Source organism: Thermobia domestica, chromosome 1 (genome assembly GCF_964235325.1).
Source record: "Thermobia domestica chromosome 1, izTheDome1.hap1.1, whole genome shotgun sequence".
Taxonomy (NCBI): Eukaryota; Metazoa; Arthropoda; class Insecta; order Zygentoma; family Lepismatidae; genus Thermobia; species Thermobia domestica.
This window is the reverse complement of record NC_137454.1, coordinates 151,299,102-151,313,985: the sequence shown is the minus strand read 5'-3', so window position 1 is coordinate 151,313,985 and position 14,884 is coordinate 151,299,102. Positions and strand designations below refer to the sequence as shown.

Below are 14,884 nucleotides of genomic sequence, written 5' to 3'. Positions count from 1 at the left end.
ACATTAAATTTTGCAATGCAATTCTTTATATGTTTACATGGTGCTTTTTGATTGTAAAATAAAAAAATGCAAAAGTGTAAATGTAATTTTCACATCTAACATGAAACTTTTTGATTGCAAAATACATTTTTTCATATATTCGTTTCATCATATGAAACTCTTTGACTGTAAAATAAAAAATGTAAAAAAGTAATTAAAATTTAAAGGAGTTGCAAACGAAAATATAATTTTACATGGTCTTAAAATATTCATTAAGTTTATGTACTTAAACACATGTAAAGTTAGTTTACTCAAAATTATTTGTTAATATGTTTTTAATTATATACTCTTTATATTATAGTTTCATTAGATTAAAATATTGTTTTTATTAGTTCATTTATGTAAGTAACAAATATTTTTATTTCTATTTATTAACAAGTTTTACAGGTTAAAAAAATGTATATGAACACTTACCGCCGCTGGGAAAACAAGAAATCCTTATCTAAATGTTTTTAGATGTCGAGAAGTGATAAATTCACAGTTGAGGATAAAACACTTGAATGCTGTAATAATAAAGTAATACAATATTACTTTACATGAAATTATATTTCAGTATTAAAAAAAATGAAAATGTGTATTACTAAACTGTAGAAATTAATTTGCAAAATATTTAACTATGTTGCATACTACAAAAATTTTAAGTGGTGTTAACAAGACTGCATGCTAAAAACTTACATGTGAACAAAAATAAATTCAAAAGATGTATGCAAGAAAAATTTATCAGCTGTTAACAAAAAAAGAAAATGCATGTTGTAAACGGAAACATGTTATAAACTTTATGTTGTGCAAAACAAATGCACGCTCTCAAAGAAATAAGTAATGCAAAATAATTCTTTCAAAGTAATCTGCATGTTACAAAATAATGCACACTTTCAAAAAATAAGTAATGCAAAATAATTCTTTCAAAAGTAATCTGCATGCTACACAAGCTCAAAGCAGCTACTCTGTGAACTTACAAACTATTAAATGTTGTCAATGATACTTACTTTACTTTTGTGAACTTTAATACTTTGGAATTCTTAATTCCGCTGCCACTTTTACTCCAATTAACTGCTTGCCCTGAAACAATGAAACATTACTAAGTAACACTTGTAATTTGTTTTCCTAATCATTTTTATGATTCACTTCTTATTTTTTTATTGGATCGTATGCTAAAGCATACTCCTAAGAACACTTCGTGTGAACATACTAAAGATGTTCTGAAATATTAATTATTTATTCTCTCGTCTGTTACACAAGCTCGTTTTTAAAATTTTTTATTGGTTCGTATTTTATTTATTATTTCGCTTCTTTTTTTATTGGTTCGTGTTATTTAAAATAACACTCGTTTTTAAAATAAGAAGCTCAGAGCAGCTACGCTGTGAACTTACCAAAAAATTTCTTAGAGAAAGTCGTAATTTTAATAATGGTTCGCTTCCATAAGAAGCTCCTTATTCATTTAACCTCTCGTAATAAATTACTCGAACACTTACAGTGTGATTATTTTATTCGTTCATGTTATTTTATTTTATTGGTTCATTTGCGTAGCAAATTCAACTTATTTATTGGTTCGATTTCTATGAAATCTCAGAACACTTGTAGTGTGAACCTACAAATAATTTCAAAAATACTAAAAAATTGAGAACTTGTAAATTACTCGGAACAACTATACTATGAATATTAGAATGATTAATCAAACTAACTCAACATAACTTAAGCTAATCATTTTTATATATTTGACTATTTCTATTTGGCCTTTCAATGTTCTTTCTTATATATTTGACTATTTCTACTTGTTCTTTCAATGTTCCTTTTTTATATGTTTAACTATTTCTACTTGTTCTTTTAATGTTCCTTTTTTTATATGTTTAACTATTTCTACTTGTTCTTTTAATGTTCTTTTTTAACTTTGACGGATCATTTTCTGTGAAAACTTCTTTTTATTGGATCGTATCTTATTTTATATTCTCCTTTCTTATAGAAAGTCGTAATTTTAATAATGGTTCGCTTTCATAAGAAGCTCCTTATTCATTTAACCTCTGGTAATAAATTACTCGAACACTTACAGTGTGATTATTTTATTCGTTCATGTTATTTTATTTTATTGGTTCATTTGCTTTTTTTTGTTCAATCACTTCATTAGAAGTTCCGTGTTAATTTATTTTATTGGTTCGATTTCTATGAAATCTCAGAACACTTGTAGTGTAAACCTACAAATAATTTCGAAAATACTAACTAAGCTCGTTTTTAAAATAAGAAGCTCAGAGCAGATACGCTGCGAAATATTAAAAAGCTTGTAATAAATTACTCGAACACTTCGTGTGAGCATACCAATTATTTATACTCTTCTAATAAATTAGTCGGAAGAACTTATTTTACTATTTCGTATTATTTTCAATAATATTCTTGCACCAACATAATTGGTCTATTTAAGTACAAAGGAATAAAACATACCTTTGGTAGCAGAAAATATCTTGCTCCTCTGGTACTTTTGGTTGGTACTTCTCGATACTTTTAGTACTACACCAGTAATAAGGGTATTGCCAGAAAAGGGTAACCTAAAATATAACATAACAGGTGTTAGAACATATAGTAAATATATAGTATTAAACCTTATACCTAACTATATATCTATATCTACAACTATATCTATATCTATAACTATATTTATCTATCTATAACTATCTATAACTATATCTATATAACTATATCTATCTATATCTACAACTATATCTATATCTATAACTATATATCTATCTATATAACTATCTATATTTATCTATAACTATATATCTATATATATATCTATCTATAACTATATATCTATATATAATTATGCCTATATCTATCTATAACTATATATCTATATATAACTATATATATATATTTATATCTATCTATAACTATATCTATTTATCTATAACTATATATCTATATTTACAATACCGATATATCTAGAACTATATCTATATCTATATATATATATATAACTATATCTATATCTATCTATATCTATAACTATATCTATCTATCGATATATATTTATATTTACATTAGAGATATATCTATATCTATAACTATATTTATATCTAACTATATCTATATCTATCTATATCTATAACTATATCTATCTATCGATATATATTTATATTTACATTAGAGATATATCTATATCTAATGTTAGTATACTATATGGTATGTCTTATATAAGATAGAAGAACATGATATTGAGTGTATCTAAAGATATATATTTTCTGAAATATGTATAAATCATTTGGTTCTGTTAGAATTAAATTTTCAAATATCAGTACTATAAGATACTAGGAAGGTATACAGGTGATGTCAATGAAGTTTTGATAAGTTACGAGAAACCTAAAGGAAACATTTATAAAAAACGTCTACGAAAACAGAGTACAAAAAACAATACAAAGAAAAAAACAATGGCAGGCATAAGAAGAAAACATGCATAAAGACAAAACAGCAAATTTGGATTATACACAAACAGAAAGCTTCTGCTATATACAGAAAGATAAAAGACATGTGATAGCTATGTCAAATAGTTTGGGTTAGGTTAAAGAAGTTATAATAGAATAACAGACAAACATCTTGAAAAAATACAAGTAGTAGTGCTAATAATAATAGTAAATAGCAGTAGAAGCCAAGTAAGAAAAAAATACTAAACACAATAGAATAGTACTCAAGGAGGTTAAGAAATTCTACTAGTAGTGCTAGTACCAAATAGCAGGAAAAAAACCAAGCAAGGAAAATACTAAACACAATAGAATAGCAAACAGCCATTTTAAGAAATATATAGATAAGGAACCCATACACCAGTCTTAAAATCATTTACAAAGAGGAGCACAATTGGAAATTCTAAGAGACATCTAATAATAGAATTGGTAACAGACATATAATAGCAAACAGGGAGACAGAAAACTTTTCAAATAGCTTAAGCTTAGTTTAGGATAGGATCATAAACTTGAGTATGCATTAGTTAAAAGCATCATACTGGTTTAGCATTATTTAAGAAGTAAGGAACTAATTAGTTAGCAAGTAAAAGCAGGACATGAGCTTAAGTTTAGAGTTTAGGAAACATTTAAAGCTTAGTTGTTGTTCTGTATGGTTGTGAATCATGGTCACTTACTCTGAGGGAAAAAACATAGACTGAAAGTATTTGAAAACAAGATCCTAAGACGAATATTCAATCCTCGAAAATGGAAAAATGGCGGAACTACATAATTTATACGATTTTACCCAACATTGTTAGGATCGTCAAGTCTAGAAGGGCAAATCATGCAGCTAAAATGGAAGAACACTTTCAAACTCTTAACTGGAAGACCAATCGGAAAACAACCATTAGGAAGTCCTAGGCGCGGCTGGAAGGAGAATATTAAAATGGATCTCGCAGAGATTGGAATACAAAGTAAAAAAAAAAAAAAATTGATTCAAGACTAGATGTCAGTGGAGAGCTTCTGTGAACCTCCGGGTTCCATAGACCATAGAGTTAGTTAAAGCTTAGCTGCGGACAAGATCTTAAAGTTTTAAAATAATTCAAAACAAATTATTCAGATCATGCCCGTATTGGTGTTTATTAAGTATTGTAAGTCATTGGCAGTTGACGACCGAGGCAAAGCACAAATGCAATAAATTAAATTTAGTTCAGTACAATAACAGCAGGAATAAAAGTAGCGGCAGCAAAGTAAAAGAGGAAATCATGTAGTACAACAAACAGAAAGAAAATATTTAGCGATTCATACCATAAAAACAAAGGACAAATATATTACATAACAAGTAAAGGTGGGTGGGCAGAAGCAAGAATATGTTAGCTAAAGCATAGTAGGGAAAACCAAAGAAAGAGCGAATCAGGATGTAATTTATGTAAAATTGGAAGCCCATCAAAATTAGGGTAGCACACAATAAATTGGAATAGCTTAGGTTACATAAAAAGTCGTCAGACTCAAGCAAGAGAAGATACTAATCTGTAAGAGATGGCTTGTTAAAGGAACTTTACTTAATTTACCTACTTCATCATATTATTCTATAAAATGAGATAGACATACATGAAAAAAGAGAAATATTCAATAGACATAAACCAACAAAGAAACGGGGAATTTAGAAGTTGATCAACAAAGGAGTAAAATAGAAATAGGTACAAATAGTACAAAAGGTGAAATAGAAATCTAATAGCATTCTGCATAGAGCAAATAGGTAAAAATAGTTAGAGAGAAACACAAAGAAAAAAACTTTGATTAGAAAAAAGGGCATACAGGCAAAGAAAGAAAAAAAGAGGCATACATACATACAGAAGTTTACATGGTAGTAGAAGAAAGAAGGTTAGATTACAAGCGGAACAAAAGAAATAACCACAAAACAACAAGTAGTAGCCGATACTCAATAGTTCACATGCAAGCAATAGTAGTAGTGGTAATACTAATAGTAGTAGTAGCGGAAGTAGCAATGGTAGTACTAATAAAGTATTAGTAGCAGCAGTAGTAGCAGTGGTAGTACTAATAGAGTATTAGCAGTAGTAGTAGCAGTGGTAGTATTAGTAATAGTAGCAGTAGTAATTGTGGCAGTGATAATACTGGTAGTAGTAGTAGTAGTGGTAGAATACTAATAACAGTAGTGGCTAACAGTGGTAATACTAGTCTGTAATAGTAGTAAAGGTTGTAGTAATAGTAGTAGTAGTAGTGGTAGTGCTGATAGAGTATTAGTAGCAATAGTGATGGCAATACTAGTAGTCGGTAGTAGTAGTAGTAGTAGTAGCGGGAGTAGCAATAGTAGTACTAGTAGTAGGGGGTAGTAGTAGCAATAATAGTACGGATAAAATACTAATGGCACTAGTGGCGGCGACAGTGGTAATACTAGTAGTCGGTAGTAGCGATAGTAGTAGTAGTAGTAGTAGTAGCAATAGTAGTACTAGTAGTAGGGGGTAGTAGTAGCAATAATAGTACGGATAAAATACTAATGGCACTAGTGGCGGCGACAGTGGTAATACTAGTAGTTGGTAGTAGCGATAGTAGTAGTAGTAGTAGTAGTAGTAGTGGTAGTGGGAGTAGCAATAGTTGTAGTAATAATACGAGTTCATGTAGTTTCAACGATCATGTGTTTTTACATATATAAAGTATCTGTACTTCAAAACTTAGTTACTTAAGAACCCAGGGTAAATACATATGTAGCGGACTCAACTAATACAGATTTACTTTTAATTAGATACTTTCTGTTACATATACAATAAGGTTCCATATACGTAGACTCTCATTGGGTAGGGTCCCAGGGTAACCATTCTACTTTGAACTAAATTAGTGACTATAAGAAAAAAGGAATGCCTAAATTTAATAATTATTATTGGTAAGCTTGAAAATGAGTCTTTACAATGTATCAGCTATATTTTCTAACAATATCAATAACTTGGCCCTATTTGCAAATATAAGTTGGACAAATAATGAACCGATTTTTTTCTTATTTTCACATGTGTCAGTGTCTTGAACAATAGTATTCACATTGAACTGAAACAAATGTTTCTGCTTCTATTATTCATATTGACTACTCCTCATACTTTCACGAATATTAACAGCGTACAGTTCTTCCGCCTCTGATTATATTGAAATCTTCTAATTAAATGCGTATCCTAGTTAAAATTGCGTTCATTTAACTCGAATGTATGCCATACTCATTAGTAAAATTGTGGGTGCAGTGCTAGAAATTCTTGGCTCCCTGTAGCGTTCTCATGACAAAAAACAAGTGCTTTGTATAAATTGTAGTGAACAATCATCGTAATCGTGGGTTTCCTTCCACTTTTTTATATACTTTTTCAACAGCTTTCTTTGTAAAGCAAATCAATATAAAAATTCATTTCTCATAAGGGGCCACGGTGACTCAGTGGTAGAGCGTTCACCTCCGGTGTTTGGGGTCCCGGGTTCACACCAAATATTTCAACATTTTCATGACAAACATTGTTTGGATTTATTTTTTATAAATTGTGGTGGACAACATTGTGTCCATAATTTTTTTCTCGGGGTTCTCCCGTTTCCTCCCACATTCTTCATTTCACCATTTCATTCATCTCTTATCGTCATCGTCTCCTTTAGCCTAACCGGCATACCCGTGGGACTCAAAGATTTCATTTCATTTTCTCATAATCACCATAAACTGAAAGATACTAATTCTTTAACAAGTACATACAAAATGTCCCTCTGCCCCAATCCTAGTGTCCGGTCTTAGTGTCCATGTCCGGTCATAACAATTTTAAATCTTATATAAATTGTGGTGGGACCCCACCCCGCCTTTGGCTTACATTTGAAAGAAAATTGGTAAGTATTTTTCGAAAGTCATAATTATGGGACGGTAACCTAAAATATGTCGTCTTATTATAATAGTAAATTTCAAAGAATAAGTTGAGATATGATAGTATCTCTGGCTGTATGCAACCCAGCGGTACATAAGTGCTTATCTAGTTACATAACATTTCAGGCACTTTTTTTATTAAATATGTTTGGTATTGTTCCCTAAAGTATATGTATTTCTTCCCTGTATAGTTAAACCTCCTGTACGCTAAGCATTTTAAATGTCAAAATATACAAGTCTCGGCATGTCCTCAAATAAGTCATTATCCAAGGTAGCCCAAAAAATCTAAAATTCTCAATTCCAATTCTATATGTATTTCTGAGTATTGTCCTGAACATCTAACCAATCAACCTTACAAGTATTGAGGAGTGATATAACATTTCTCGCCGGCATCAAATATTTTAAGGAAGCTAAAGACTCTATTTGTTAATTAAGAAATTTCATTTAATTTTTTGTCCATCTAAACATTTTCTCATTTGTATTATCAAACGGAAATAGATATAAAACAAGTCGGGTACGCTAATATTCAAATATTACTGTAAACAAGACTGTAAAAACGCAATTTATGTATACTGTTCAACTTATTTTACACAAATACGGAACTAATAGCTAATTTGATGATTCTGATATAAAATTATGTTTCCAATAATAATATTGAAACTCAATCGAGTAAAAATCAAATTTAGTTTCGGGAAATACTAGTTTCAATAAACTCAAATAGTACGCTACAAACAAAATTCAAAAGTACTATAGCTCGTTGTATCTAAAATTATGTCTACGGACCCTGTAATCATCATTATTTCTTAATAAAAATGTAATCTACAAACTAAAATACAGTGTAATTAATCTAAATAGCAAATCAGTACAACTATTCCTTTTATATAGTCTTAGTATTAATCAATTGTCCTCATACCAAAATATTTCCTATATTTCTTTAATTGTGGGAAATCAGTGATAGAGTACTTAGTTCAAAGCCAAGTTAGGGCATTATAGCAATGTCCATAGATTTTTTCGAGGTTCTATCTATTTTAATGGGTCAAAATAATCACCATTTCCCTCATAACTTAACAACTATAATTGCAAAAAGTCGAAATTATTCCGGCAAGTTTTTTTCTCAAGTGACTTAAAACAATATAATGCAGTAAACAAGATGAGAGAATTCTTTAAATTTGTTCTCCAAACTTTAAAAAACCCATGTGTGCCGTCCGTTTTTAAAAATACTAACAGTCTTTAGAATCTCAAACCAAACAAAGCGGCGCTACTAATTCAATAATATATGCCTCATATAATTACATCGTTGGAGGTTCATGTCTCAAATAGCCATAACTTTGAAACTTATGTTTCGCCACCCATTTAAAAAAAGTAATAACTTAGTTCATACACTCTATCCAATGTCCTTAAGTGTCAATATTAACTGTATTACGCTATTTCATCAGTTATAAATATATTCGCTTTGCTTCACTCTATGACATCCAATAAATTAAAAACTGTTATTTCGCTCTACGCGATTTCTACTTTCATTTAAGCTCCTCTCCATAAAATTTAATTTTACAGGCGTCCAAAAGAGATATCATCTATAAAGTATTAAGGTTTTCTCGGAGTATCATATACGGCTTTAACACAGTGGAGATCCCCCATGTTACTTCCTGTGGTTCAGGAATATAATAATAAAATATAAGTCCGTGTCTCCTATAGCCTAGTTGTTAAAAGTAATAATAAAGTTTGTTCCTTACTAATCAGTTAACGTACACGCCCTAGTTGTGGGAGACCCACCAATGGGGAAGCAACGCTAAGCTATGCTTCATATAGCCATAGTTCTAAATGAATTCTATGTATTATCTTGGACTTTAAACGTAATTTTACTCAATAACCGTAAAATTGAAAAAATACATTTTCGATGAGTCATAATCCTAAAGATCTAAGTGGGAAAATAAAATTCAATTACAAGGCTAATATAAGAAATACCAGTACAAACAATAAGCGTAGACTCCTCTCATTATGTGGCGTAAAGCATCTAGATGTTAATGGAAATTATTCTACAATTTCATCTCATGACTTGTCCCTAGCTGGACACTCTTTATTTTTACTGCTACCAACTCGCTGGATACTCACAAAATTTTATAATTCAAACCCATTAAACTTAATTATTCTGTCACGCAGCAATTCCTATAACACAGGCAATGCCCCATTTCATATAAAGTCAATATTTGATACTATCAATATGTGAAATCAACAATAAAAAGTTTAGTATTCGCTGACTATAAGGAAACATCCTAAATGTAATTCACGAGACTTGACATCACAATTTAATGGTCATATTACAAAATAAGGAAAACAAACGTAATGGTGATAAAAGGCACTGAAAAACAACCAAATAAGATAATGTTCTTGCAATTAATCCTTTTTTCGCAAACGAAGGATTCTCTCTTTATATATAATCTCAAATTGATTCCTAGTTAAAACCTTAAACACCAACGTAATAAATAAGCGTTTCACACTAGTAAACTCCAATAAATCACTTCAACAAATAATGTTTCCTACAACTTTGATTCAAATTCTGTACTGCACAATAATAAAATCTCCAAAACGGAAAACAAGTTTGAAATCATGCTCAAGATGCGCAAAATTCCAACTCAATAATAATAATAATAATAATAATAATAATAATAATAATAATAATAATAATAATAGAGCTTCTTTACTGCTAAACTTTTTTAGCGTATGCGCCTTCGGCAATTAATTCTTTTATTCCTACAAAGTAGTATTCAGCTCTACTTTCCATTGTTTACTAGTTTGTTCGTTTCATTTAAAAAAAAAAAAAAAAAAAATCGGTGCTGAACAGGCTTATAAACTTAAGTACAATCAACATAGTGAAACAAATCTCTTTCAATAAAACAAAGTTAAAAAACGAAATATCAATTTCATGAATTAATCAATCTTTGCAATATTTAATTCTATATTTTCTATGTATAAAATTAGCTAAAGTTTTCTTACCTTAATTCTGCATAAGCGCTGAAACAGTCTTCAATGTCAATACACCTATCTGCAGAAATCAAACACCAAACTAGTACACCAATAAATTCTAATACGACCACACAATAAATCTTCTCTATACCAAGCGCAGTACTACCCAAATAATAACACGGCTATGGTCGGTCATGTATTTATAAAGTCCTTCAATTCCGTCAAAGCATAAGTTCATTTACCTGCCCTCCCTTCTCCTATCTATGATTAGTTACAAATATCTTTCAGCTTTCTACCGCTATGCTTATTTTAAAGAAAAAATAGGTAAAATCTGATTTCCTCATGCATTTTCATCAGATATAATAAATGAGGGGTCAGTCTCCTGCCTTGTCCTAGTTTTTGGGTTAAGCAAACAGTTAACCAATTTATTTATTTCATTTCTAGCCTGCATGTAATTCCAAAATAAGATTGCACATAAAAGAGAAAATTGTGGAAACCGTTTACTGATTACATGGCAATAACCCCTGTAAGTGACGACGCCAGTATACATAACACTTTCTTTCCTTAACTAGCATTCCATCAAAGTAACCTTTAGTGGTCATTCCTTTCAAATCGTCTATTGATACAGTTAGAGCCGACTTGCAGACATAAATATCTTCACATAAGTAAATCTCAAAATATCTAAAAGTCGCCATAAAGTGGTTCTTTTAGATAATATCAGTCATTGTCCCATCACTTCAAATAATTTCATCTATAGGAAAAAGTCCCATAGAGGTTCAGAAAATAGCACTAGAAATCAAAGCATGTATTTATTACAACAGCTGTGGCTATTAATCAAATACTGTCTACATTTATAACTCATCAACCGTCCTCATTTCAAAAATACTTTATAGTTCTTGTGTACATCAAAATAAACACAAGCATCAAAAATAATATTTCAACAAGCTGTATTTCAATTAGAGGTAAATGACATTTTAAAATAAATATGTTCCACATGCTTTCAAGGCTGAGTTCCAAATTTCCAATATCAAGGAATATCCCGCTTCAATCACACCAAAACCTATTGCTAAGGGTTCATTTCAAACAGGTCATATATCTTGTCTTGTTCTCCAACTCATTGTAGTATAAATATCTGCCACATGATGTCAGCACCTCCTTATACGCAAAGAGAAATTTATCTTTGAAAGTATTAACACATAAAAAGATGCATAGCTGTTTGTCTTTAATTTTCTTTCCGCAAAGAAAACTAAAACTTACTATAATATATGAAAATGTTATTATAACAATAAATAATTCTAAGTTGTTCGGAAAAATCAAGTTCATTCTACGTCATAAAAAGATTGTCATCATCAATAAAGCAGTGGCAGCAACCAGGAAATAGCCAGCAAAATAGCGGGCGTGTCATCAAAGGTAAATACACTTTCTCTTCTTACTTAAGTTAAAGAAATATCATTAGCGGCCACGGCTAGCGAGCGGCATATATACAAAGCGGGCGGCGCAACGGTAATGGCGCCAGCGAAAAACTAATGTTCAATACAGCGCGGCAGTCGGTAATATACAAAGCAGACGGGCGGAAAAAGTATAAAGGGAACTCGCATTACGGTCAAACAGTAATGGCGCCAGCGGCACCATCTGCCACGTGTTATCAATCCAAAATAATACATTAAACCCTTTTGTAATTAAATACCACTATAAGGTAATGACGTCACGTATATCATCATACGCGATTACATTAATTCTACGTAATCATCTTTAATTGAATAAATTAATAGCTGTTTGATTAAGGGGGTAATCAATTTGATAAGAGATTAATTAAAGGGTTAATTAAATTGATATCAAAATTTAATTAAATTATATCTTACAATGTTGCATGATTTACACTATAAATATACAAAATATAGGGAATTTCAACCCTTTAGGGCATAATTTGGCAACACCGCGGCGCTAGAAAGCCCGTAATACAGCGTAAAAGGCCTCAATTAATATAATATCGCCTCAGGGCGGTCAGATTTGGAAACCTACCTACTTTATCATAGCTATACTTTTCTTCTTTGAATGCAAGGGTAAGGAGAGTGGGTGTTTTATTTTCACCCACTCAAAAAGGAAACGTAACTGCATACCGTAAGTTGTTGTGCATTTCTCTGCAGTTGTAGCATTTCCTTCCCAATCGCCTTCCTAGAATTGCCAAGTAGCTGCCACTGACCGGATCAAACGAGAGAAAGGGATTAACGTAACAGAAGAACGTAAGGAATTGTCAGCACTTAATTCATATTTAGTTAGAAACAGGGTAGCCGACTGGCCTGGCCGCAAATATTGGTATTATTTTCATTAAAGCCGGTGACCGGTACAAACTTCTTGCCAGCCCCTCTATGACCGTTTTTTGTTTCAAATATGTATCTAGTTCGGGACAATTTCATATAGTTCGAAGTATAAATTTAAAAAGTAACTTTCGTTCTGTAAATACAATACTGTCACCTTTCACCATCTATCAACGATTAATATATTTTGTTCATCTGTGTAGATAATTTTAAAGAGATGACAGGGACTGTATCAGGGAAAATCTGAAATTTACTTGTAAGGAATTTTATACATTTATTGAGAGTGAAAGATCATTTCTTAAAGCAATTTCCTGTAGTTGAAGTATAAGTTTAAGGAATAAATTTCATTTTCGAAATCCAAAATTGTCACGTAAAGATTAATATACTTTTGTTCATTTGTTTCGATAATTTTAACGAAGTGGCAGTTACTGGTAAATACAATAAAATATACAATGCCGATTTCAGTTTCTCATTTATAGCACAATGTATTTACTAAGCTTATTAGTGAATGTACTAAGGGTATTCAGAATACAGATCCTAATACACTTTCGTTCATGATAGCATATTTCCTTCCCATACATGGGTCCGAACAGAGATACCTCACACTTAGACGTATATCATAGGGAATTTTGAGTGAGTACCGTTTTTTTTTTTTTTTAAGTTGGCAACCCTAGTCAGAAATGGCTTACCTTAAGTGCTAACTCAAGAGGAAGAATTGAGAGTGAAGGTTTTCGAACTTATTAACTATATTTTGAACTAGATATTACCATAAACGTAGATATAGTTATTTTAAATGAAATGTGAAAAAGAAAAATTCAACTACTTGTGGCATTAACATAGCTGGATGTCGTTGTTATTATACGAATAGATCTTTTGTACGTGTGGGTGGAGTTATGATACGAGGTGTGATCAAAAAATGCTATGAATAATTTTATTTGAAACAAAGTAATAATATTACCTACATATAATTTGATGTGATCTTCTTCAAGGTATTGTCCTTGACTACCAATGCACTTACTCCAAACCCGGGTTCGATTCCTGGCGGGAGCTCATGTGATTCGGATTCCACGTTAATCAGTAGGTCCACGTCTCATATAGCCTCGCTGCTGAACGGGACGTAAAACTCAAAAATCAATCAATCACTTACTCCAAGTTGAATTCGTGACTGGAAACACTTCTGGAAGGGCCTTCAGATACTCTGTCGTGGCCCTCTCAATGTCAGGAATGATGTCAAAACGTTTTCCTTTAAGCATGGTTTTAATTTTGAGGGAGAATCAGAAGTCGCATGATGTTGTATCTCGAGAGCACAGCGAATGTGGGCCAGACAGGAAATTTTGTTTTCGGCCACAAACACGTGGATTAAAAGTAAAGTGTGGCACGGCGCGTTTCCGTGGTGAAAAAGGAAGTCATTAGCCTATTTAATAGGCAGTTAAAATGTTTTTCACGGACTCATATGAGATGTTTAGTTCCTCGGAAAGCTCTCGAATAGTCATTCGCCTGTTTGAACAAATCATTCGTGCCAGTTCTTGCTCTCTTTTATCTGTTTTTGACGTCGGAGGACGTCTCGGAAGTTGCTCGTGCTCAACCGACTCCTTGCCACTTTTGAATCGCTCATACCACTTGTAAAGTCTTCAATGCCACTGCTTTATCGCCATACACTGATTTTTACATTTTTGGAGGTTCTTTGGCATTCTTTTTTTTTTTTTTTTTTTTTTTTAAATGGCGCGCGGCAGACATTCTTAACACGTCCTCCCTCTTCTGCCTCTAGAAGCCAACTAACATGTCACAACTCTTCCAAACTCAACATTGACAACTAACATGTCACAACTCTTCCAAACTCGACAACTGTATCAAACGTTTAGGTACCGGGCTCATTAGTTGAAATGGATAAAAACATTGATAGATGGCACTGTGCAACTACATTCAAAGTATTTTTTGATTACACCTTGTATTTGTAAATGAGCAAGCTGACGTTGACATGGTAACGGAATTAGAACTTAACGGAATGCGCTTCCATTTAAACAATGCAGAAGGTTGTAATATAGCTATCTACTGCACTCCAAGTGGTGATAAAAAAAAAAAAAGGAATTTATTCAATCGTTAAATCAAGAGCTTAAAAATTCATCGACTTGCTTCTTATTGTTAGGAGATGTAAATTTAGATACATAGAGAAAGTTCGGGTATTATGGAATACCTCATTATCTCGTCTTTGATGTATTGTTTCCAAGCGTAGAGCA

At 31.5% G+C, this 14,884-nt stretch overlaps 1 protein-coding gene across 1 annotated transcript in view; it reads right to left on the bottom strand.

The window, feature by feature from the left end:
- The window catches only part of LOC145667649 (uncharacterized), a 31,236-nt gene that overhangs the window by 1,947 nt on the left and 14,405 nt on the right, over positions 1 to 14,884 (bottom strand). The window contains exons 2-5 of the mRNA XM_081735127.1: positions 10,360 to 10,491; positions 2,473 to 2,576; positions 1,026 to 1,098; positions 454 to 542 (exon numbers count right to left, since the gene is read on the bottom strand). Coding sequence (XP_081591253.1) covers positions 515 to 542; positions 1,026 to 1,098; positions 2,473 to 2,576; positions 10,360 to 10,491 — 337 coding nt within the window. The 3' untranslated portion in view covers positions 454 to 514. The remainder of the gene's footprint in view (positions 1 to 453; positions 543 to 1,025; positions 1,099 to 2,472; positions 2,577 to 10,359; positions 10,492 to 14,884) is intronic.